This window comes from Astyanax mexicanus, chromosome 3, assembly GCF_023375975.1.
Source record: "Astyanax mexicanus isolate ESR-SI-001 chromosome 3, AstMex3_surface, whole genome shotgun sequence".
Lineage (NCBI taxonomy): Eukaryota > Metazoa > Chordata > Actinopteri > Characiformes > Acestrorhamphidae > Astyanax > Astyanax mexicanus.
In genome coordinates this window covers 30,986,581-31,010,038 of record NC_064410.1, presented here as the reverse complement: position 1 = coordinate 31,010,038, position 23,458 = coordinate 30,986,581, and the positions used below count along the sequence as shown (strand labels likewise).

At 37.0% G+C, this 23,458-nt stretch overlaps 2 protein-coding genes across 2 annotated transcripts; one reads left to right on the top strand and one right to left on the bottom strand.

Annotated features, from left to right (window-relative positions):
- The first annotated feature begins 376 nt into the window (after positions 1-376).
- ssr2 (signal sequence receptor, beta) lies at positions 377-4,969 on the top strand. The gene is made up of 6 exons (XM_007236593.3): positions 377-528; positions 2,771-2,928; positions 3,147-3,245; positions 3,940-4,048; positions 4,260-4,337; positions 4,547-4,969. The coding sequence occupies exons 2-6, from the start codon at positions 2,771-2,773 to the stop codon at positions 4,655-4,657; spliced, it is 555 nt and encodes a 184-aa protein (XP_007236655.1). The 5' UTR covers positions 377-528; the 3' UTR covers positions 4,658-4,969.
- A 743-nt stretch (positions 4,970-5,712) lies between these two features.
- Positions 5,713-23,458, bottom strand: si:ch73-109i22.2 (uncharacterized). The gene is made up of 9 exons (XM_049476346.1): positions 23,361-23,458; positions 19,238-19,443; positions 17,286-17,461; positions 16,981-17,070; positions 16,709-16,889; positions 13,796-14,041; positions 10,233-10,554; positions 6,971-7,173; positions 5,713-6,817 (listed from the first exon to the last, which is right to left on the bottom strand). Exons 1-9 carry the CDS (start codon positions 23,386-23,388, stop codon positions 6,647-6,649), a joined length of 1,623 nt encoding a protein of 540 aa, XP_049332303.1. The 5' UTR covers positions 23,389-23,458; the 3' UTR covers positions 5,713-6,646.

Genomic DNA, 23,458 nt, shown 5'->3' with positions numbered 1-23,458 from the left:
CACACTACTGCACCTTGTTTCTGTCTCATGTATGTCTATTGTGTCCCTGCTGTATTGTACTCATAGTGTCTCCCATTCTCTTTTATTATATCTATTATCTGTACTTGCTGTAATATTGGGAAGGAGAGTAACGTAATTTCAATTCTCTGTATGTCCTGTACATATGCAGGATTGACAATAAAACTACTTGACTTGAAAAAAAAAAAAAAAAAGATGTTACATCTATTACAACCATCCCATGTTACAACGGTCCCTGGTCTCCAATAGCTGATGTTGTTTTTCCTTTGTATTGAATGTCTGTAAATATTTGGACATTGTTATTTAGACACAGTCTTACAGTTTAGAGTGGTCATCACATATGACACGTCGTTGTGTGTGTGTGTGACACACTCCGCAGCAATAGGTGGAGCTGTGACGGAGTGTTGGGTCTGAAGAGAGGGAGGACACGTCTGCAGAAGAGTGAAGTTCACTGCGCACGCGCGCCACAGCCTTCATTCACACTTACTGCGGACGAGGAACAGGGAGAAGGTGAGTGGAGCTTCTGTCAGAGATCCTTTTTAATCTGCAGATCTTTATAGAAATGCCTGGTTTGTGGTTAGATTACAGGATGAACTGCGTGCAGCCACTGTTCGATCAGTTTCAGGGATGTTTAGTTTGGTCTCGGAGAAACTCTTCATGTTCAGCCGCTTCATTCAGATTCCGTGTATCAGTGTGTGAAGTACACGTAAGCGCTTCTAAACTGGTGGAGTTAACTAAACAACCGCAGATCAGACGGATATCCCTATCTAAATATGAGCAGTGTTCTGATATTAATCACTGAATACACGTGTAGATGGTATTCTTTGTGTTTTATTATTAGCTGTGCTTTGATTTATTGTTGTTAACGTTAAGGCTAACTAGCTAGCTAGGTTCTTATGACTGTAATGAGCGAGCGGAGAAAGGCAACGTAGCCTAGTAACGTTACAGGGAGACGCCAGCTAACAATATAAATGTACAATATAGGGTAGTTAACCTAGTGTGACATAAAATAAACATATTTGCAAGTACAAGTATATATTTTAAACCCTTTTTATATTTGTGGTCCATTTGGCCCCTTTAAATAAAGACTAACAAAAGTAACGTTACTCTACTTGCATAATGTTGCCCAAAGGCAATGCATGAAAAAACACTGTTAAACAAGTTTACAACAGGAATAAAGAATAGTGTGCACGTATAACGTTAACAAGTTATATATTTATTTTATGACTCACCTGTACGTGTCATTGTATTAAATATATACATGCCTTGTAACATTCTATATATATTAAGTAGGTAAGGTACGGTGTGGTGTATTAAACAAAACTTTAGCTATGCCATGTAGGGTTAACAAAACGATATATTGTCAATGTCCTATCCATCTTGTGTATGCATTTGTTTTAGCTGTATAAAATATAAAATATGTGTACACATTTTTGTTGCATATTATTTAGGGTCACTGTGACCTGCAATGTTATAATCTTAAAAGGCCCAAACCTAACACCATACTGTAGTAAAGCGAGAACCACGTAACTTAGATTATGTAGGCTAGCGAGCTAGCACCTTTCAAAAATACTTTTTTAAGGATAAATGGTGTTAGAACATTTTTATAACAGAATGGTTAAGTTAACTTACCTAAGCTAGGTTGGCAAAATGAGCATTACTGTGGTTAGCCACATAGGTATGTTAGCAATCTAGCCTAATAAAATAAATGTGTAGGTTACTTACTGAGGATGAATAGTGACCTTCAAAATGTAGTTATTTAACCTAGAAATTAATATGACCGTTAAATTATAAGTTTGTAACTGCATCTGTTTGACAGTAGTTTAAAGGGGGGTTAAATGTGGCGTAGCGTTAGCTAGGCTGGCTGAACGCTACGTTACTTAGCTCTCAGTCTGTGTCGTGGCGTTTAGCTTAGCACTGAAACGTTAATAAAAATGTTAATGATAAATAAAGTGTCATTTATTGTGAATAGTCACATCCACCACCACTAAGGTATTGTTTTTCTTTCTTTTTAGACTTGTTAACCCTCTATGGTATGGTGTTATCCTCAGGAAACGAATCAGTTTTTTGATTATTTCACAATCTTTTACATTTTTGTAGCTTCTGTTCTTTTTTTGCCACAAAATGTCACAATTTTGTTTTTTATTTTATGAAACTGTTAAGTTGTTGCCTCAGGGCAACATTATGCAGTTGCACTTTTGTTGGAAACAGTTTTAAAGCAGCAGTGGTGTTTATTTTCCTTCCAAATAATAAATAAAAGCTGTGTTGTAACCATTTGGTAAAACTATAATTAAATCTACAAATAGGTTCTCCCTCAATTAATGTAAAAAAAAGGAAATTTCACGACTGGACTTGCACAGGTGGCATTCTATCACTGCTCCATGCTGGAATTAACTGAGGTCCTGAGAGCAATCCATTTTTTCACTAATATTTGTAGATGCAGTCTGTGTGCCTAGGTGCTTGGTTTTATACAACTTTGGCCTTAGCAGTAATTGTAACCTGACCTCAATGGTTTGGATGGGTGAACAAATACTTCTGGCTGTACAGTATAACGGTCTGCAGATACTGTTATAAAATTATTTAGAGAGATGATACAATCTCTCCCAGTGGCAGGTTTAGCATAAACTTCTAATAAACATCTAATAAACCTCTAGTATATGAACAAGGTTCTTTTTTTTGCTATGATTTAAATATTGGGAGTGTATATACCTGTTTTCTTAATCTTTATACTAAACCAACCATTTTTTCCCAGATGAGGACTCTGTGCTTGTTTGCTCTGGTTGCTGTGCTGGGTCTGGTGGCAGGAGAAGAAGGGGCTCGTCTGCTAGCCTCCAAGTCCCTGCTTAACCGCTATGCAGTGGAGGGCCGAGATCTCACTCTCCAGTACAACATTTACAATGTTGGCACCAGGTACTGTTTCCCATGCCTGTAGAGGGTTGTCTTTGCTGTCTGAGGTGTTCTTGTGGTAGCCAGCCATAGTTAGACCACATGAGCAGTGCATGTGTTAAAATTTGTGGAGACAGCACATGGTCAGACATTGTAATTAATATATTCTAGGGGTTGATCTAGTGTGTGTTTATATCTAAAATAAATGTATGTAACACTTTGTCCTCTGTCTCCTTCCACAGTGCTGCACTGGAAGTGGAGCTTTCTGATGACTCCTTCCCCCCTGAAGATTTCGGCATTGTCTCTGGAATGCTGAATGTAAAATGGGACCGCATTGCCCCGTATCCTTCTTGTTGGCACCCTCCAAAGAAAGAAATTATTGTACATTACATATCTATAATAAGGGTATATAATATACAAGATATATCGTTCAAGCATTGTCATCACAATGTGAGCTTGCACAATAGTCACATCGCAGGACGTGTTATGTTACTTAAGGCAATCAAATCAAACAATGCTTTGATTCTTGACACAAGAAGTAGATACATAGCCATTTAAATGCATGATTAAAGGGCCACAGGTTGGGGTGGGGTTGGTGACATCATGGGCCCTGCATTGTTTATCATAAATATCCGACATGCAATAAGAACATCCATTCAGTGGTGGAGCAGTGTTCTCTGGCATGATGGGGCTTCATCTAAAGAGTCAGGAATAAGTTAAGGATATCATAACCTTGCTGCTGATTGCAATCTTATGAAATGTATTTTGTTCTGTTCCAAATGTACTGATGCCCAGGAACATCAACTCTGGGATTAAAAATCAATACCACAGTTGTTCTTTGACTTAATGTTAAAGTTTCTGCTGATTAGTTAATGGAAGCTTTTTGTATTTGTCATTCTGTGCGTGTTATCTTAAACATGTCTGACCACTGACCAATCTGTTGATTAGGATAAATGTTTTCTCTGTGGGCTTGATCAAGGGTCGGTTTTAAGTCAATCAGTGCTTGGTCATGTTCCCTAACTCCAGTCTCGTCAGTGCTAGTAATGTGTCTCATACTGTTGTGCTGCGACCCCTGAAGGCTGGCTACTTCAACTTCACCTCAGCCACTGTCAGCTACCTTGCCCAGGAGGGAGGGCAGGTTGTGGTGAGTATTCCCCCACAGAACTCTTTAGACTGAAGCATGTCATGTTGGTGGTTGTTGTATTGCTGTAACCTGTTGGATGTTAACATGATCTTTTCTTTGTAGATCAATGTTAAAGTTAAAGAATTGTTTAGTGCGTCTAAATTGAATTGTCTTGAATTTCGGGTGGTGTTATGTTAATGTATAATGTTCTACTATCTTGTTTTTCTATCAGGTTGGTTACACCAGCGCTCCTGGTCAGGGAGGTATTCTGGCTCAGCGGGAGTTTGACAGACGCTTCTCTCCCCATTATGTAAGTAACTTGCGTTAGTCTGTAGCAGAGATCACGGAGTTGATCTCTTTGGTGTCTCAAGTTAACTGTCTTGGACACGACTAGTTATACCAGTGTGTTTCCTCTGTTTGCATACAATGAATTGTTTTTTTTAATAATAATTTATGGCTTAAAGAAAGAATCCAATTTCTCAATAAAAATAAGAGCTGACTCTAATTTTTCCTTTATAGCTGGACTGGGCTGCATTTGGTGTGATGACCCTGCCCTCCATTGGCATCCCCCTGCTCCTGTGGTACTCCAGCAAGAGGAAATACGATTTGCCCAAGACCAAGAAAAACTAATAAGGAAGTGCGTTACAGAAATGTGGGTTCAGTTTGTAGCTTATTTTGGGGGGGAGCAATTTTCAATAATTTATTACCCATATTGGGGGTAAAACAATGAGTCATGCAGGTTTTGGGCACATCTGATAAAATGCCCTTTTTGTTTTGTTTTCCTGTAAGAATTCCAGACTGCCACTAACTGTTTGACTGTATTGTTCCTTTTTTTGTTTGTTTGTTGATCAGCGGCAAATTGAGTCTCAAGAACTTTGCACCCTCTTTATTGCTGGTCTGAGATCAGTGGTGAAAATAAAGATGTGGGTTTTTTAAAAATAAGCATTCTGGTTCATGTTTTTTTTTTATCGTGTGTGGGTCATATCTTGTCTTATTGACATCCAGTTATTCAGATGAAACCATTGCTTACTTGGGTCATTACTATTTGATGCCAGCTGCTGTGAGTTTCTGCAGTTGGTCTCCACTCTTCTATGGTCATCAGTGATTGGATCCCTGTTTATTCCACTCATCTGGACTCACTGTTTAGAGATATACTCCTGTCCAGTTGCTATTCATAAAAGCTTGAGCATTTATTTGAAGGTGAATATCACTTGAGTGTTTTTAAAATATATGTGCATAGTTAAAATATGAAAATCTGGACTGATGCCTTGAGCCTAGAAAAGTGGTGATGGCATCTAAAGTTTTTAAGCTGTTAAAAAAATCTATTAAGTTTATTAGGTCATGTTGCTTGATAGTTTTTTTTTTTTTTTTTTTAAACATTAAATGTCAGTTACTAATATAACTGAGCAAAGAGCTACATCCATGTATTTTATGATAATAGTACATAGAGGCTTTTTTAAATACTTGTCTTTGAGAGATTAGAAATTTGAAACAATAATGATTGAAAATAAATAAATAATTTGCTATATTTGTAATTTTATAGTCGATTAAAATCTTTAATTGGTGTAATCACAAAAAAAGCTCAAGCATAATTTAATGCTAAACCACTGAAAGTGTCTCAACGAGTGACTTCTGCAGAAATATAATCTATGGAATTTTTGGTAAAACTGACATGAAACATGAAATTCAGTTTTAAAATCTTTATTTGTGCGTTTTATCTAAATAGGCATTTATAAACAGGTGAATAAGTTAGGATTGAGAAGAAGTAAACTCTTTTTTAAAAAGTATATAGTTTTGAACAGCCTATTCAGGTCATTATCTGCTCATAATCCTAAATATTTGAATATAGAGGGGGGAAAAGCTCTTAAGTTTACTAAAATATAATTTAAGCTTGAGCTTCACCCTTAACCATATGAGCCCAGACCATTTCTAAATATTGATTCAAATTCATAATTTAACCAGAAAAATTAATTGAGCAGCTCATTCATTGTTTTTTTTTTTTTTTTCTTATTGTGGGAACATGACTGTAAATGTTTTAAGGTTAAATCCTGATGTAACATACATCAGATAAATTAACAAAAAGTGACACACTTTGGCTTAAAAGGGTTCTTTTAGGGAACTGATACTTTTTTTTGAAGAATGTTTCTTCATTTACAATTAAAACCTTATGTAGTTTTTTTTTTTTTAGAATTCTAGCATGAAGGTTAAAGTAACAGTAATCTCTGATGAGAATACGCAAAAAAAATACCTTCAAAAAAAGCATTGTTGTGCTGTCTCCTTTTACATTAAATGAATTTGGTGATTTTGTCAGGGACTCTGTCCTGCTACCTTTAGTTCTAATTCTATATTTCTATATTTCTTTGCTTTAACAATCCGGGATTGTGCAGATGAAGACAGAGTTAGCTGTTCTGATCTCCACTTTCGCAGTAGCTCTTTTATCAGCACCATTAGCAGCGCTGTAGTTGCCCAGAGGTATCCAGCAAAAGCTATCATGGCCAGAAGAACTAATGGGAGAACCTATCAGATACTATGTTTTTAGAATGAATATATTTGGCAATGCAGGGATGGTCACAAAAGCACGAGTACAAGTCAGTGCTGAGGGTTTTAGAAGATCTTGGCTTAACGTTTGGGGTTAGGGGGTGGCAGAGGAGGTCTGGAGTTGGCTGGTCTCTCGGGAATCTGTTCATATATGGAGAAGGCGGAGTTTGCAGACTGCAGATGCTCTGGTTGGTTAAGGTTGAAGAGTGGGGATCCAGATGCAGTCATTCCCGGGGAACCACCAAAACCAGTCTGAAAAGAAACAGAAGATGCATAATATAGGCACTATCCTATTCAATTTAAACAGTATTAATAGAGCACATTTTCTGCACATAAACTAAGTCTAGTCTTGATTGAAATATTTGAGAGTGTATTTGGTAGTTGTGGAGATATATCAAGTCATACCTGTTGTACACTGCTGTCAGATCTGAAGGCTGCATGTCTAGGGGGTGGTCTTGAGGGCAAGCTCGGGTTGGGCCTTGTGGATGAAGGGATGGGGTTAGCCATGGTGGCTGCCCTGATTGGTGGAGGAGCTGGCATACTTGGGAGGTCATCTCTGGTGCCTTTAATATTGACCTCTGAGTAAAGGTGATTCTCAGGAAGGTCTCCTAGAGAAATCATACATCGAGTTGTAGACAGAAAGTAGTAAGACTTATGAGGTAACATCTGCGTCCCAACAAGGTTATTATGGGTAATAAAAACTAATGAAATAAGGTAAAATGTTAAATGTTTTTTCCCTTTCAGTTTTTGTAAACTGAAACTAATGAAACGGTAATTAAAAGGAAAAAAATTGGCAACTAACTGGAACTGTATTGAGTGTTTATAAAACTCAAACTGAAATTATAGGTAGAATATGCTTTGTATTTGTCTTTGTTAATTTATTTATCAGCGTTTTTAGTTGGTAATATTGGTAAAAATGATTAAAACTTGTAGAGTTTATTGGGTTTCTGAGTTTGTTTATGTTTTTTTCCCTGGTGTGATGTGTGTCATGGATAGGTTTTTATTTTCATATTATTGTGATTTCTGGTGTATTGGTTATTTTAAGCAGCAGTATTACATGCATTTTTGTGGACAGTTGGGGGTTTACCGTAACTGAATATTTTTTTTTATAGTTTATTTTGTTAAGATTTTAATTACACAGTATCTTTTGAATCCTGCACCTCAGAAATAACCCGTAAGCATAAATCAAAAATAAAAATGAATAAAATCTTACAAACCTGCTCTAAACTAAAACTGAATTGAAGGAAAGGTCAAAACGAAAAAAAATTTAAACCACAATTAAAAATTCAAAACTATTATAACCTTGCATCCCAAAGCCTAGGCTGCATTTCGCAGCGACTACATCGTAAAAAGCCTGGTTTAAAGTAAACAACCAATGCAGTATTCTTCATGGCCTCTGAGTTACCCCCAGCTCTCTGTGCACATTCAATGCAAGGGGGAAAAACAATCGAAAATACAGCCTATGCAGCAACATTTACTATAAAATGTTAGATTTTCATAATGAACAAATGACAAAGCACAAGTGGCGGAAATAGAGAATCTCTAGAGTAGAGAAAACCCACGTAATAATTTCTTCTGGTTTTGTTTAACCACCAGAGGGTGCTCCCCAACAGAGGTCTGCACTCCCGTGGGACCCGTCAGAATATTTTGAGGTGCAGGACAAGCGAGAAAGAGTCTAATCCATCCAGGTGATGCGTAAATGGGACCAAATATGCATGTAGAAAAATCCCACAAATTTATAGAATTATAATAATCACGCAATGATTTCCATGCCTAATGAACAGAAGGAAAATAATAAATCAATCACTAAGATTAACAATAATAATAATAATAATAATAATAATAATAACTAGTTAGCAAAACAGGTTTTGCATATTATGCAAATTTGCAAAAAAATCTAAGTAGGCGGAGCTTCATAGTCCAAATTGCATAGTTGTGTACCATGGTTCAGGATTTATAAACCAAAACGTAAAATTCTTTGCTATAGCGCCTCCATCAGGCCAATGACGGTTGAGTCATTTCACACCTACTGTACCTTCTGTTCAAGTTTGGTCTTTCTAGCCCTTACACTTTTTACTCCAGATTGCATTTTACCCGAGAAAAAGAATAATAATAAGAAAAAAACAGACAATTCCAAGAAGGTCCAAGCACGTAGTGCATACATTATTCATTTAATTGAATGAAATTGTATATATATATATATATATATATATATATATATATATATATATATATATATATATATATATATATATATATATATTTTATTCCTAAATCAACCCCTTTACCCAGTGTACAGGCCTAAATCCATCTCTACTATAAGATTCTTGATCTGGCTGCAATCCATGCTTAAATCTTGATCAGGTTTCCTCAGTGGGGCACTGTCGGGCGGCATTAGTGAAAATCTGGAAATCTAAGCTTACTGTAGAGATATTTTTTTTTATTACAATTTTGTTTACTTAACCTAGCTTTACATGTCTCGCTGCTGAATTAGAAGGGAAACATTGTGACACCCCGGTGCCTTATGTTTAAAAGTAGACAAGAAAATAGTCGTTCATTGACAGTGCACCTTATATTCTGCTGCTCCATATAGTCCGGAAAATACGGTTTTGACATTTTTCACCCATATGAGAGATTAAAACTCGAAACAGAAGTAAGTTTACATTGTTTAAGTTTAGTTTAAATTGCCATATTTATGATTATAGACATGGTAATGCCTAATTCGTGTAACCACATGAAAAAAAGGTCCTTCATAATTAACAATCATACCACACCTATGAAAGTGTCTCAATGAATGAAATTCATTGTAGATTTTTAAATGGTTGGTAAAACAGAATACAACACCTACAACAGAAATAAACATTGTTACTAACTAATTTATACCTGACAAATGTTAAGATATTATTTAACATTATTAATGTTATATTTAAAAAATATAAATTATAATGAATTGAAATATTAATTAAACATGTGCAATGATTATTAATGTCTTAATATGTTAGTTAGTAATTAGTTGAGACATATAGTGGTAAGTACTGCTTATTAATGCATCATTATTGTAAAGTGGGTACCACTTTAAATAAGGCTCCTTTATAAAGGGTTTATGAATAGTTCATAAAGGAGTTTATTAATGGATATAAATGAAGTTTTAAATACTTTAAAAACATTAATAAGCACTTACAGTCATTTAATATGTTAAATTATATTATATGTTAAATATAGTTAAATTAATTAAGTTATTAACAGAAATGTTAATGATAACTAATGGAAAAGACAAAGTAAGACAAGCATCTAGTAAGATCTGAGGTTTAACAGTATAAATGAATGTAGAATTACTATTTGGAACACGACAGGCCAGTATTGCCCTATGTTTCCTATTTATGTGTTTTAACTGCTAATTAATGGTATGTAACCTTATTAATAACTATTAATAAACTCCTTTGTAGAAGCTATTTATAATCCCTTTATAAAGTAGTCTTATTTTGAAGTGGTATCATGAAGTGTTTTCGATTTTTTTAAAGAGAACTCTGTTATAAGGTTCTTTTTCTTCACCCACCCCTTTCAGCACCTTTGAGGAGAATGTGGGAAAAGCCATTGTCTAGTCTAAAAAAAAATACTTTAAAAAAACTATTTTTAAAACTTCAATTTTCTGTCTCTTTTATCATACCTGTGTTCCTTTCTATTTCTCTGCGCCTCCCCATGGCATAGAAGTCGATCTCCTCGTTGCGGGGACGCATGTGTGGGGTCTCCTCATAAGTGTGCAGCGGCTCTAGTTCCCAGTACTTCTGTTCTGACATGTTTGTAGTGCTGGAAACTGACTGAGAACCAGTGGACGCCGCTGCCCCCAGTAAGCTGGGATCAGGGTCAGTGGAGCTGAAGGAGGGATTCTGTTGCACAGCTCTGGGTGGTTTATTGACTCGGGCGTATGGGACGTCTGTAGACTGGGCCAGGTCTTCTGCAATGTTCTCAACAAGCTCTGATGTGCCATTCTGCAGATAGAGGAGAATGCTTTATATTACACTCATTCACACACACACACACAAACACAATATCATAATAACGCATCTCGCCATGCAGTTAGGTCTCAGGCAGATTTGTAAATGATTACAGGTGTGGCCTGATTAGATGCTGGGTGTGCTTCCCTGCACTTGTTTTTTGGTAGTGTACCTCTTGGTGAGAGGTCATTGACTGCTAGACATTCCTCAAGGGCATGTCATTGGACCTTACACAGCAAATTTCTGGAGTTCAAAAATCTGGAGTTAAACAAAAATGTGTGAGAGTGTTAAATTGTGTGAGTTTATTCTCCAACTTAAACTACAAGTTGAGTTGAGGGGAACTCTTTGGCAGTGTAGTTTTCAGAGTTTACTCCAAGGTGTTGAGGAGCAGGACTGAACTCTCTAATGGGTGTGTCCCCCAATCCCAGCTCACCATCAGGGTGAAGTTTTGCCCACCAGGGCTCCTTTCAGGGGGTATTTCATGATATTTTATAAAATGGTTGTTTGCCTAGCCGACATGTTGTTGTTGGCTATAAAAGCAAGTTAACATCTTCTTCACTGTTAAGTGTGACAAAGTGCTGGCAATGCACTGAGAACTACAATGCAGGATTAAAGATGCCATGGAATGAAAAAATACAATGGCATACACTTGAGTTGAGCACAACATTTTTATTGTAATCAATAATGATCCTTGTTGTTGTAGTTTTTACTCCTAAACGTTCCAGGGTTTTAAAAATATTACAATGTTTTTTAATAATATTAGTTTAACAACACAAATGTTTGCATTATTTGTTAACACTGTGAAGGAGTTTATGGTAAAATTAACTCTAGCTGAGAGCTGTATTTTACTCTAGATGGGATAAATATTTTAACTCCCACAACATTTCAGATTTAAAAGGCCAACTCCCAGAAAAGAGTTACTTTAACTCTGTCATGGAGTGTATTCCATGGTCACGCATATAGACTTAAAATGAGTTGATATTAACTCTATATATATATTGCGATATTAAACAATGCAGGACCCATGACGTCACTAGCCCCGCCCACACCCCAGACCGACTGAGAGCTGAGTCAGAGCTTTAGAGTCAGTCAAGCACTCAAAATCCGTGGAATACAGCAAAACAACAATAATCAGGGCCGCCGCTCTGCATACGCAGACAACGCAGCCAGCGTTAGGCCTCAACCATTTTGCAGTTGCAGGGAGCCAAATTGACTGAGAATGAAATGTGTTGAAATTATGACATTATTAAATTTAAAACCCAATGTGAATTATTTATGATACGCTCATCTTTTTTGTCTTTAAACATTGCATGGGGCACCTACTCTACTACTTAAAAGCGGCACGTTATTATTTTTGTGCATAATATAATACCCCCACCCCTATTGCCTGAAATGGCACGGCTCGGTTTGCTCTGTTGGTTGTTGCCAGATGTGACATTTTCCAGTCAAATAAATAATCAAAAAATGCATGGAGGCGCTAAATCTTGCGCATGTTTAACCATTTTTAAAGTGTATGTGGCCATTCTATACAAAAACTTGTCCAGTGCAATATTTGTGTAAGTTAAAAACTTAAAATAAAATAAACAAATAGGATGAAAAATCGTAACTTATCTGGCAACCTTAGTCCTAACTAAAGTAGCAACGCTACTTGAGTTTGGCAGGAGACAAGTTCACCGCGCGAAGTTGCTACTAAATGGTAATTCAACTATGAAGCGACGGTTTGAGTCTGGAGCTGAGAAGAAGAAAAAGAAGCAGAAAGATGAGGCCCATGCATCCCTTTCTGGTGAGTAACTTCGATGATAAAGGTTTAAATAGTTTTGATTACTTCATGTTCAGTGGTGTTGCCTGAGCTAGTTACGTTGGCTTTGCTGATTTGGTAGCTTTAAACGCTTAACTAGAAACTAATCTGGGTATTGCAAGGCACGTGGCACGTTTGCAAATAGTAGTAGTGTAGTTTGAAGATTTTTAGTGACTTTAACAAAAAATTAATAAACAGAGTAGCCTACCTATTGACTAATGCCGTCAGTGCACTATCCAAATGGTCTGTATGACAGCAGGATCAGACAGCTCTATAGATTTTGACAGGCTGATATAAATACACCACGAATATAAACGATAATTTCATAACCTTTAAGGCTGGCTTGTGTAAATGACGTGTCCACTGCTTAAAATAGACATGCATCGTTTCATTTATTATTTATACATTATAAATAGTACTCTTGTGCTGTTCTTCACTGTTATTGGCCTTACTTATAACGTTGTAAATATTCACAGTTACATGTGTAATTTTAATAAATAGTAAAATTTTACGTAAACCTTTTGTGTTTGTGTGTGTGTGTTTTTTTTTTTTGTTTGTTTTTTGTTTTTTTTGGGGGGGGGGGGGGGGGGGGGGCCTGACCAGTTATGCTTAGAGCCTCCAAAACCTTAGCAGCGGCCCTGACAATAATAATCAAGCATTTAAATGGCTGAAATAACAAAAATGAAGGGGTGGCTGAATGAAATTACAATAAAAAAATTAACATGCAGATACTTAAAAAAATACAAATATTAAATAAATTATATCAAGTTATATCAAAATTATGTCAAGTCAAATTTGCATATAAATGCAATTGTGTGTAAATGATAAAACAATACAAATTGAACAAATTAATATCATCTGTAAGGTTGAGTTTGGGAAAAAAAATATTGGGAACAATTAACTAAATTAGAAATGCTGGTTGTTAAAATTATGTGTTGTTTAAATTGCTTCTGAATTCATTCAGCGGTTTTTGAAGTTAAATGTATATTTTGATAGTATGTTTTAGCCCCTTGGAGGCTGGAGCAGGAAGGTGAACTCAGAGGTGTTTGGTTGGAGTTGTGTGAAAGGAGTGATGAAGGGCAAAAGAGGTGGAGAGAGAGAGGTAGACTGGAGCAAAGTTGCTCAATATAAAGATGAGGAGAGAATAAGGGGTTAAATAGGGCTGAGTAGGAGGGGTTAAGGGCGTGGACCATCTCCAAAGATAAAAAAAGTTATTCCATAACAACTCCACTTAGAGGATCTAATGCACACTAATGAACTTCCATGATACAGTGTTAAATAAAAGGATCTCTATTTAGTTTTTTTGCTAACAAAACACAACCTACAGAATGATGTGTTCATAATGTATCCATAAACACATGTGTGCAATACATGGTAATCTGGTTGTGTGTATAAAGTTATAGTTCAGTTTTAGTAACAGTATCTGTATTTCTTTACCTCTTCTGTGGGACACATGTCAGGTACACTCCTACACTCGGGCAGAGAATGAGTCTTCTTCAGGACTTTTCTCACCACAGCATACTGAGCAGAATCAGAAGCAGCTCCTGCAGCCTGGTGTGTGGAGTCAGTGGCATTGCACTCTGGGACAGTCTGAGTAGATTGCACTGTCTGTTCTCCTTCGTCTGATCTTCCTGCTTCATTTCTCACGGCCAGCTTTGTTATTTCATCACTGCTGCCGGTGGGCTGCAATAGTATAAAAAAAAAAATAATATATATATATATATATATATATATATATATTACTTTATATGGGTGGGTATATTTTATCTTTATGGCAGAAAGTATATGTGTCTAAGGCTATGATTTGTTTGAGTATCAGATGTTCTGCTTCCTAAAGAGTGGCTTTAACCTTATAATTATTTATTTCTAGATATTTTACCATTGATTAAAAATGCTTGAAAATGTTATTTGTATTAAAGCGATACAAGGAAATGTTGGTGCTGTTGTCACACCGCTTGCATGCATTTACTTACAATATTCAAACAGGATTTTGTCCAGCTGTTCACCCTCCATTATCTATCTATCATGATTTTGTCTTTTCCTCTTTCTGATCAAGCATACCATTACATCATTATTTCTACATCTATTTTCCTTTTTTTAGCACCACTAAGAATACAGACTGTAAAGAAATAAGTCCTGTATCTGTTTCAACTTGTCGTTCATTTGCCAGGACCCAAAAAGACCACCACAGACCAGCTATTATTTGGGTGGTAGGTTATTCTCAGCACTGCAGTGCCACTGACAGTGACTCTGGTGGGGGTTCGTTAATGTAGGCTGTGCTGGCATGAATGGATCAGAAACAGAAATGCTGCTGGAGTTCTTGAACACCTCAGCGTCAATGCTGGACTAAAAATATTCAGCTAATAGCATCTTGTGGGCAGCATCCTGTGACCACTGATGAAAGAGTAGAGGATGAACAGACTGCATGTTTCAGCCCCTTCCAAAGACGTTGGAAATGATTGAGATCAGGGCTAATAGAAGGCCATTTCAGAATAGTCCAATGCTTTGCTCTTAGTCGTTTTACCCTGCACAGATTCAAAACACCCTGTGAAAGATGCAACAAAGCAGCCCCAAAACATCCCCCAGCCTCCACAGTAGGTAATACGTTCTTTTCTTTGTATGCTTAATTTTTGAGTCTCTTTTTGACCTGCTAAAAATCTCCCTTTGTCTCAACTGTCTAAAAGACATTCTCCCAGAAGCTCTTTGGCTTATCAATATGCAGCTCTGGTAAATTTCTTTTGCTTCTTTCAATTTGCTTTCAACAGTCATAATTTTTCTTGCGTCAACATCCAGGGAGGTTAGTTAGTTACAGTCCCATATACCTTAAACTTTGTAAATAATATGTGCAACTGTAGAAACAGAAAAATCAAATTACTTGAAAACAGTCTTATAGCCTTTATGTTTAACACGTTTGTCTAAAACTTTCTGTCTTATTGTCAGTCCTGACATTGTCAGTCTGCCTGCCATGAACTATGATACACACACTGAAGACTCCAACTCCCAGCATGCACCTACACCAGACCTTCTGGACACTGCTGATCATATGAATCTATGGCATTCTAACACGCAGAGCTTCTGATTACTCACACCTGTCCTGTTGGTTTAAATACACAGCTGTTCTTGTCCTCTTTGCCCGATATTAAATCTAGTTTCTAGCTTTTCTACCTCGCGTTTCTTTTGTTTATTGCTCATTTTGTATTTTTGACTACACTATTGCCTTGCCCTAGTATTATTGTTTATCGTTGACATGAATCTCATACATGGATCTCTCATGTATGACCCTTTTTGCCTGCTCTCTCCCTAGTATGATGTTTACTACTGCTGCCATTTTGTTTCTGACCCTGCCTGTCTCTAACTATCCCTGTAAGTTTGATCCCTTTATTAATACATTCAGAGGCGTGCAGACATAGACATCAGGTGGTGCTAAAGCACCACCAACTCTTTATCAAGCCCTTTATCAACCAAAGTGCCCTATTGAAACTTCGTTTTTTTTTTTTATTATTATTTTTTTTTATTATTATTATTAAGATTTTACTGAGGCCGGTTTAAAATGATCTTTTAAAAACCTGAGCGATTAAAAACGAGTGAAAAAAGAATGACCTGAAATCAGCTCGCACACACCCGACCTCTCTCTTCCTCTGTTACGTGACCCCGCGCGGTCGCGCGCAAGGCACACTCGATGCGCTGCAGCAGCAGTTTAGTTCAGCAAGTCTTCAGCACAGCACGCACGGCAACAGATAGGCTTCTTCTCCCCCGTGTCCCACCAGCCAGGTAACATACACATCAAGTAAAATCCTACCGTTTGCCTTCTGAGCCCAACGTGAAATAATTTTGTTGTGCAGTAAAATGTCTCATACAGCACCAAACTACTAAGCATCTTTAGCCGACTGGTCACCAGATAAACTAGCCGCTCTAGCCCAAATCAATGATAGATAACGTTTTTTTTTATAATGAAGTGTTCCATGTGCACTAAAAAGTGCCCTTTTTCCCCCCTGAGCACTTGCCCCCAAAAAGTGTCTGTGCACGCCACTGAATACATTTGTGTTTGGTATCTGCGTGTGTCTGGCCAGTGTGACACTCATCTCCTGAGACAACTCTCTTCTTAGCTTTCTGTGGTCCATGTTCACAGTTATACCAAATAGCATGATACCAAACAGAACAGTGATTACTTTTCACCCTTAAATTAGCATACTTGTACTTATGTCCCTATTTTCAAATTATTTTCACTCTTGTCTAGGGGTTCTATTATTTCTGTATAGGTTTCATTAGTTCATCAGAGTTTGAATTATGCAGAACATTTGAAACGTCTGTGTAATTCATCTTTCAGAGTGCAAATGCAAGAAATGATACCTGATCACAGGGTACAGTGAGAGTTTCACTGAAGGGCCCCACTGGATTGGAGGTGTAGTAACTGATCAGCTCTTCCAGACTGCTATGTCTGCTGTTCTCCCCAGCAATGACATACCGACCGTTCAGTCCAGACACTTCACTTTCCTCCTCGATGAAGAAGTGACGGCACCTGTCTGCACCTCTGGAATTAGACGGCACATGTTTCTAGTGTGTAAATATTAGTGTGAGTGTGTGAGACTGCAGAGTACCATATCGTTTGTGTTGGTGTATACCTGTAAGACAAGACGAAGCCAACCATTGACTCGCTGAGTCTCAACAGGAAACAGCCCTGCTGCTTATCCTGCAGAAGCTGCTCTGCCTCCCTGAAAGAGAAAGAGACAGAAGAAATGATAGCAGACAAAAATAGCACATATTTGTTAAATGATGTCATACTGTTGTGTGCAGGTGCAAGTGAGGTTGTGCAGGCAGAATGTGCACCTGTAAGTGTGGCAGTATTTAGGCTTTGGGAGTGTGTGACTGTATCTGTATCTGTGTGTGTGTGTGTTTGAGAGGGAAAGAAAACAGACAGAAAGAAAACCTGCGTGTGGCGAAGCCATGGAGCCAGCGAGGCAGCGGGCGTCCGGGTGCTTGAAGACGAGGTAGCTGCGTTTTCTGAAACCACAGCAGGATGTGAGCCCGCAGAGACGGAGTCTGAGCCTCCAGAGGCCCTACAGGGCCGAGCACCTGAGAGGGAGCTATCCTCTTCACTACTGCCTGTAAGAGATACACCACAGTTTCAGAGCTTAGTGTTTAGTGCTTCTTACATGACAGAGTGGCTTCACCATCAAGGTATACGGCTTCCCACAGAACACTTCTATACCCAATCATCTGATTTTATAATGGTTTTCACCAGCATTACCTTCAAAAGGATACGTGTCACAAAAATATACTCTAATTGCACATTAGATATAAACCGGTGCGTCATTTCTTTCATAAGAACATTCTGAAGAAAAATAAATAGTTAATGATTATTGTTTGCTGTGTCTCTGCAGTGTTTGTTGAACAAAAAATAAGGTCATGCAGTACATGACATTAAAGAAGTGGTTATGTTTAACAGTGATTTACTACTGACTGCAAAATAAAGCAGTAAGGGATCATTCAGTTGTGAAAACACTTATGTAAATAGAAAACACAATACACAATTTTTTTTTGTAAAGTCTGGTCAATAAAACTATACACAAAATTACAGTAAGCATGAAACATTTTTACAGACCAATTTACTATTCAGCTGCTGCCAGTTTTTTTAACAGTGATTATTTTTTTTACAGTAACTTACTGTTAAGTTGCTTCCAGTTAGTTACTGTGATTTGCTTTTGGTTCACAGTAAATTACCATTTAACTACTCTTAGTTAATTATTTCATAGTAAATTACTTGTCAGTTACTGCCAGTTAGTTACTGTGATTTTATTTCACAGTAAGTTACTTGTCAATTACTGCCAGTTAGTTACAGTAAGTTTCACAGAACAGTTCAGTTACACTGAGATAAAAACTGATCAACACAGTGAACTATTAGTCTACTCATTCTTTAGCAGAGCTCACTAACAGTAAGATAAATGTCAAGCCTTATCAGAAACTTCAGTGTTTACAAAGAAGCAATTTTTGGAGTTCCTTTTTAGAGTATGTTGAGCGCACATGATAACATTTAGAGCACTTCCCTTAAAACATCACCAGAGAGCAGGTCTGTCATAATAACAATTTTTTGCGAACGATATTTTGTCCCAGAAACAATATTGTTGGCATTTTTAGACCACTAACCTTCTAAAAGACACTTTCCATTCCTGTTTACTCACCTAATATTAGAAGCTGAAAAGTTCCAACTTGAACCAAAGTAGGTTATAGTAGGTTCTTCAGAGTTTACTTTATACTGTATACATACACATTGCACACATACACAAGTGCGGAAGCAGGGGAACCATGTTTCTGCCCCACACCATGACGTGCAGCCCCAGTCTGTCCCAGCTGGCACGCATTGAACCGGCATAAAGGCCCTGTCTCAGCATTCACTCGAGAGATACGCTGATGTTGCATGGAAGGCTGAGAAAACATAAACCTAAGAGACACTAATGTTAAGCAATTAGAGCAGCACTGGGCCGTTACTATGTTTCTTTAAGTTTGTTTTGGATGTTGATAGAGGGCATTTTTCCTAATAAAGGTGCAAAAGTGCATTTTGTAAGTGCAAACACAATGGACGATATCATGATTATTAAAATGATTGAGGTCATGTCCATTCATTGAACGACAAGTCGATAATGTAGTTATTGTGACAGGCCTACCAGAGAGTACACATTGAGGAAGTGATTTGGGAAACTATTTAAATGTACATAATGCCTCAGTTAGCAAGAAACAAACGTAAATATACTGCAAGCTTTTGATGCATGATAGCTATAGCAGCCTCATTTTCATATTTAGCATATTTGAGGGGTATCTGAAGCATTTAAGTAGACCCAAAGTGTATTTATTTGTACAGTACTGTGACACAGCAGTGTTTACCTCATTCTCCTTCTGATTGGCTTGGCTGTTTGGCTGTTCAGGTCCTTGCAGTGCAGTAGGACGACATTTTATGCTGCGTCTGGGTTTGATTGGAGGCTTCTGACTGGAGGGCTGGGTTTCTGGGACAAGAGACGGTCGAGGCATGGGTCTCGGGTACAGGATTGGCTGTGAGTTGAGTCGCTGTTCCCTCTGAAGTGATTCAGCATCTGTGCAGCAAAATAGCAAAAATGTAGGAACGTTTATATAACAGAGACATTTCTTGCACAGAAATTGTGCTGCTGACACTTGTGCAGTGTGTTCTACATATTGACCAAGTCTTTAATACAAAGGGTTCACTTACTTTTTCTAGCCTGCACCGTGGACGTTTTAATGTGCTCAAAAAACTAGATGGACAACTGTTCATATGTTATTGTTTTAATTAGTTATTAGTTATTCCTTATTGTGACTTAAGCCTGGCACACGTTACATTTTTTTAGGCTGATGTATCCATGATTTTGCCTTTTAATTAATTTCGTTCAATTAGAAATAATAGATAAGAGATAAGGAAGCCACTGTCATGTAGATAATCTGGTTCTGTGAGAACAGCAAGTCTGTCCTATACTTTCCAATCAAGCTCTCTCCAATATTTGCAACGTTTAATTTTTTCCATGACTGAAACCATGAGCAACACCTTCAGTGTGAAAACATCCTCAAAATAATATGTGGGTGGGCATGCTATAGCCAATAGCAAGCCTGCTGAAAAGAGTTCTGGGAAAACAATGTCAAACCAAAAAGTAGTGTAACATAAAGAAGCTAGTCAGAGATAATATTAATATTTTTATAATACAAATACAATAAACAGTATTATTTTTATTATTAATATAATATTGCAAATTTCTTTTTTTTTAATTAATTTATGGTTTTACATTGAATTTATTCTTTTTTGGGCATTTCTATAAGCAAATAAAAGCTCATCTGTATAAAAGCACTTACAGAGAGGGTTTCAATGTCCATGTTTACAGGTACAAGTGCATGATCACTCTGATTCACATGAGATTTGAGATGGGGAAGAGCTATGATTTTCAAGTTCCTGTATTGTGTACTTAGCATCAACACGTATATGTTTAGAAGCTAAGTGTGAGATTTGCTGTGTGAAGTTTTTAGAAACCTATAGAGTTAGACTCCCAGGCAGGGATTAAGCCAAGACCTAGATAAAAATTTCTTTTTAAAGAGAATTTTTCACAAAAAATGCTGTGTAGTCCAAGACTGGGCCTTATCTCTGTATGAAAAACTGCCACATAGTGTGTAACCGGCTTTATATAGTGAACAAACCCCATTTATTAGAAATCAATACTAAAATCCAAGTCATTCCAAAACGTCCACCTATTTTTTTCTTGTAACTGTATTTTTAAAGACAGACAATAATAGAGAAGGTCTGGGCAATAATTCATATAGAGACCACTTCAGTTTCTGAATCAGTTTCTCTGATTTTGCTATTTATATGTAGATGTTTGAGTGAACATTGTTGTTTTATTCTATAATTAAACCATAATACACGAGAGGGAGTGCTATAACGTGTAATATTGGCAGTGCAGCACAAACCTCTTATTGTGATTAAATCACAGTTCCATTATTGCTGTTTAATAAAATATTTTGAGTTGCGCCGAGTGGTCCAGCGGTCTAAAGCGCTGCCACTATGAGCGGGAGATCGCAGGTTCGAACTCCCACTCATGCAGCTTTGCCATCAAGCTGCTGGCGCTCAGAGGGTAAAATTGGCCCTGCTCCCTCCGGGTGGGTAGATAGATGGTGCTCTCTCCCCATCACGCTTGAAGGTGGTGCCAGGCGGCACGATGAATCGAGCGGATGAATCGGAACCTGGCTGCTGTGCTTTCCTCTGAGCGCTAGCCGCTCAGGCAATGATTAATCAGCAGCAGCTCAAAAAAAAAAAAGGGTAATTGACTTCACATGTGTCAGAGGCACTTGTGCTCGTCCGCATCCTACAAGGGTCGCAGGTGCCAACGGTGATGGGACGCACAAAGGGTTGGGACAATTGGATAACTAAAATGGGGAAAAATAAGAAATAAAATTATATTAAAAAAAAAAAAAAAAAAAAAAAAATATATATATATATATATATATATATATATATATATATATATATATATATATATATATATATATATATATATATATATATATTTTGAGTTAAAGAGTTAAATTAAAATAGTTAAAATAGTTCCACTGCTGCTGTGTTTGTAGCTGTGCTGTAGCGCTGCATCGTTGCTAGGTTTAGCATCGTGGCCTCTATTTTTGGCCATTTCAGTCAAAATTGTGAAAATCTAAGCTTACTGTTAATAAACGTAACGTTTAGAGCTTTACTTACCCAAATAAACTGTTTTCAGGAGAGAAATCTGTGTAGATTAAAATCCAGCGCTCGTTTGACTTTGACAGAAAATGTTTTTATAAGAATTAAAATTTTGTTTACTTCGGCGACCCCCCAGCGGCCAGACCTGCAGAATAACCTATTTCAGTCACCTTAAAATCCCAGTGGTGAATAATTACATTGCATTTGGTTTGTATTTGGTTTGTAAGCACTCTATTGTTGCTATGTTACCTGTATGTGACGGAGTAAAACATGGAGAGCTTCGGTTACAGTGCATTACCGGCTGATAATGTCACTCACAAAACGCCTCTCAGCCAATCACATTGTAGGGTCGAAACTAACTGTGGTATTAACTACTAACAACATTTCTCCCAAATTCCAAATAAAATTATTGTCATTCAGAACATTTATTTGCAGAAAATGAGAAATGGCTGAAAAAAGATGCAGAACTTTCAGACCTCAAATAATGCCAAGAAAACAAGTTCATATTCATAAAGTTTTAAGAGTTCAGAAATCAACATTTGGTGGACTAACTCTGGTTTTTAATCACAGTTTTCATGCATATTGGCATGTTCTCCTCCACCAGTACTGCTCCTTGGTGAAAAAAATTCAAGCAGTTCGGCTTTGTTTGATGGTTTGTATTGGGAAATGTTTGAATATTGGTGATATGTTTTTTGAACATGTATTTCAGTATACATTATTTTCAGCATCTATCTTAGACTGAGTAAATTCAGAAGTTCTGTTGTGGGAATTCTGGCCATTTTACTTTTTTTTTTCTTAGTTCTGTTCCTATTGATATCAAAGTTGTATTGCATCAACGACCATTTCGAAGTATATTGCAATACAAAATTCTGGCCATATCACCCAGCCCTAACAGGAAGTCATTTTTCCCCCTGCACTTTACAAATTGTGTAAAGTAAAAAAAGGAGAGTAACAGATCTTGAAAAATGACAGTCAGAACACGATACTTAATCACACACTGAATTTTATATTTTGAACATGCAACCACTGATGAATTTAACACTAAAGCTGCTCTTTGCTCTGTTATCTTATGACCTATTTTTAGACTGATGCAGGGAAGTCACACTTTAAAAGGGCAGAATCTCAACATGGCCTGCTGAGCGGAAATTCTCAAGCATTTCTTTAACCACAGAAGCAGCATGTCCAGGACGTTCTAGAACTTCTAATATCAAGGGTTTTTCAATCACATGAAAGTACAGCTACTGTAGTGCTAGCAATAATGTTCTCATGTGTCATCGGAATATCACTTAATATTATTATTATAGCACAGGCTATTATAACATTGTAACACCACTTTTTTTAGCGCTATATCATACTTCATTAAAGCTAATGTCATGTCAAAAGTCATACGCATGAATTAGTACCACTTGTAAAATGATAGTGGATTCAATAAAAATATCAAACTGCATATCAGTGCTCTCCAATAATATACAAGGATCTTCATATTTGTTGATTTTTAGTTTACTTATCTTTCTCCTTTAAAGTTACTGTTTTTGAGATACTTGTTTTTCATTTCAGAGACAATATACAAAATCTTAAAGCTACAACTTATATCAAAAGCCAATGTGTTTATGAACTGCTGATGATGTCAAAGTTCTCTACTTCTAAGAGCTCCATAGCAAAAACAGAAGAAAGAGAACTTGTTTTGGGTTCTATTGAGAGACAGTATAAAAATATAAGTGTAGTACCAATAGAACTAAAGTTAAGTAAGGCATTTTTAAAGTATGAGAGAAAGCTGACCTTTTACTTTCTGATAGTCAAAGTCCATCTTCACCCACAGGATGTTAGAGCACAGTGACAGCACGTCAACTGCTCATGACTGCATCCACTGCACTGTG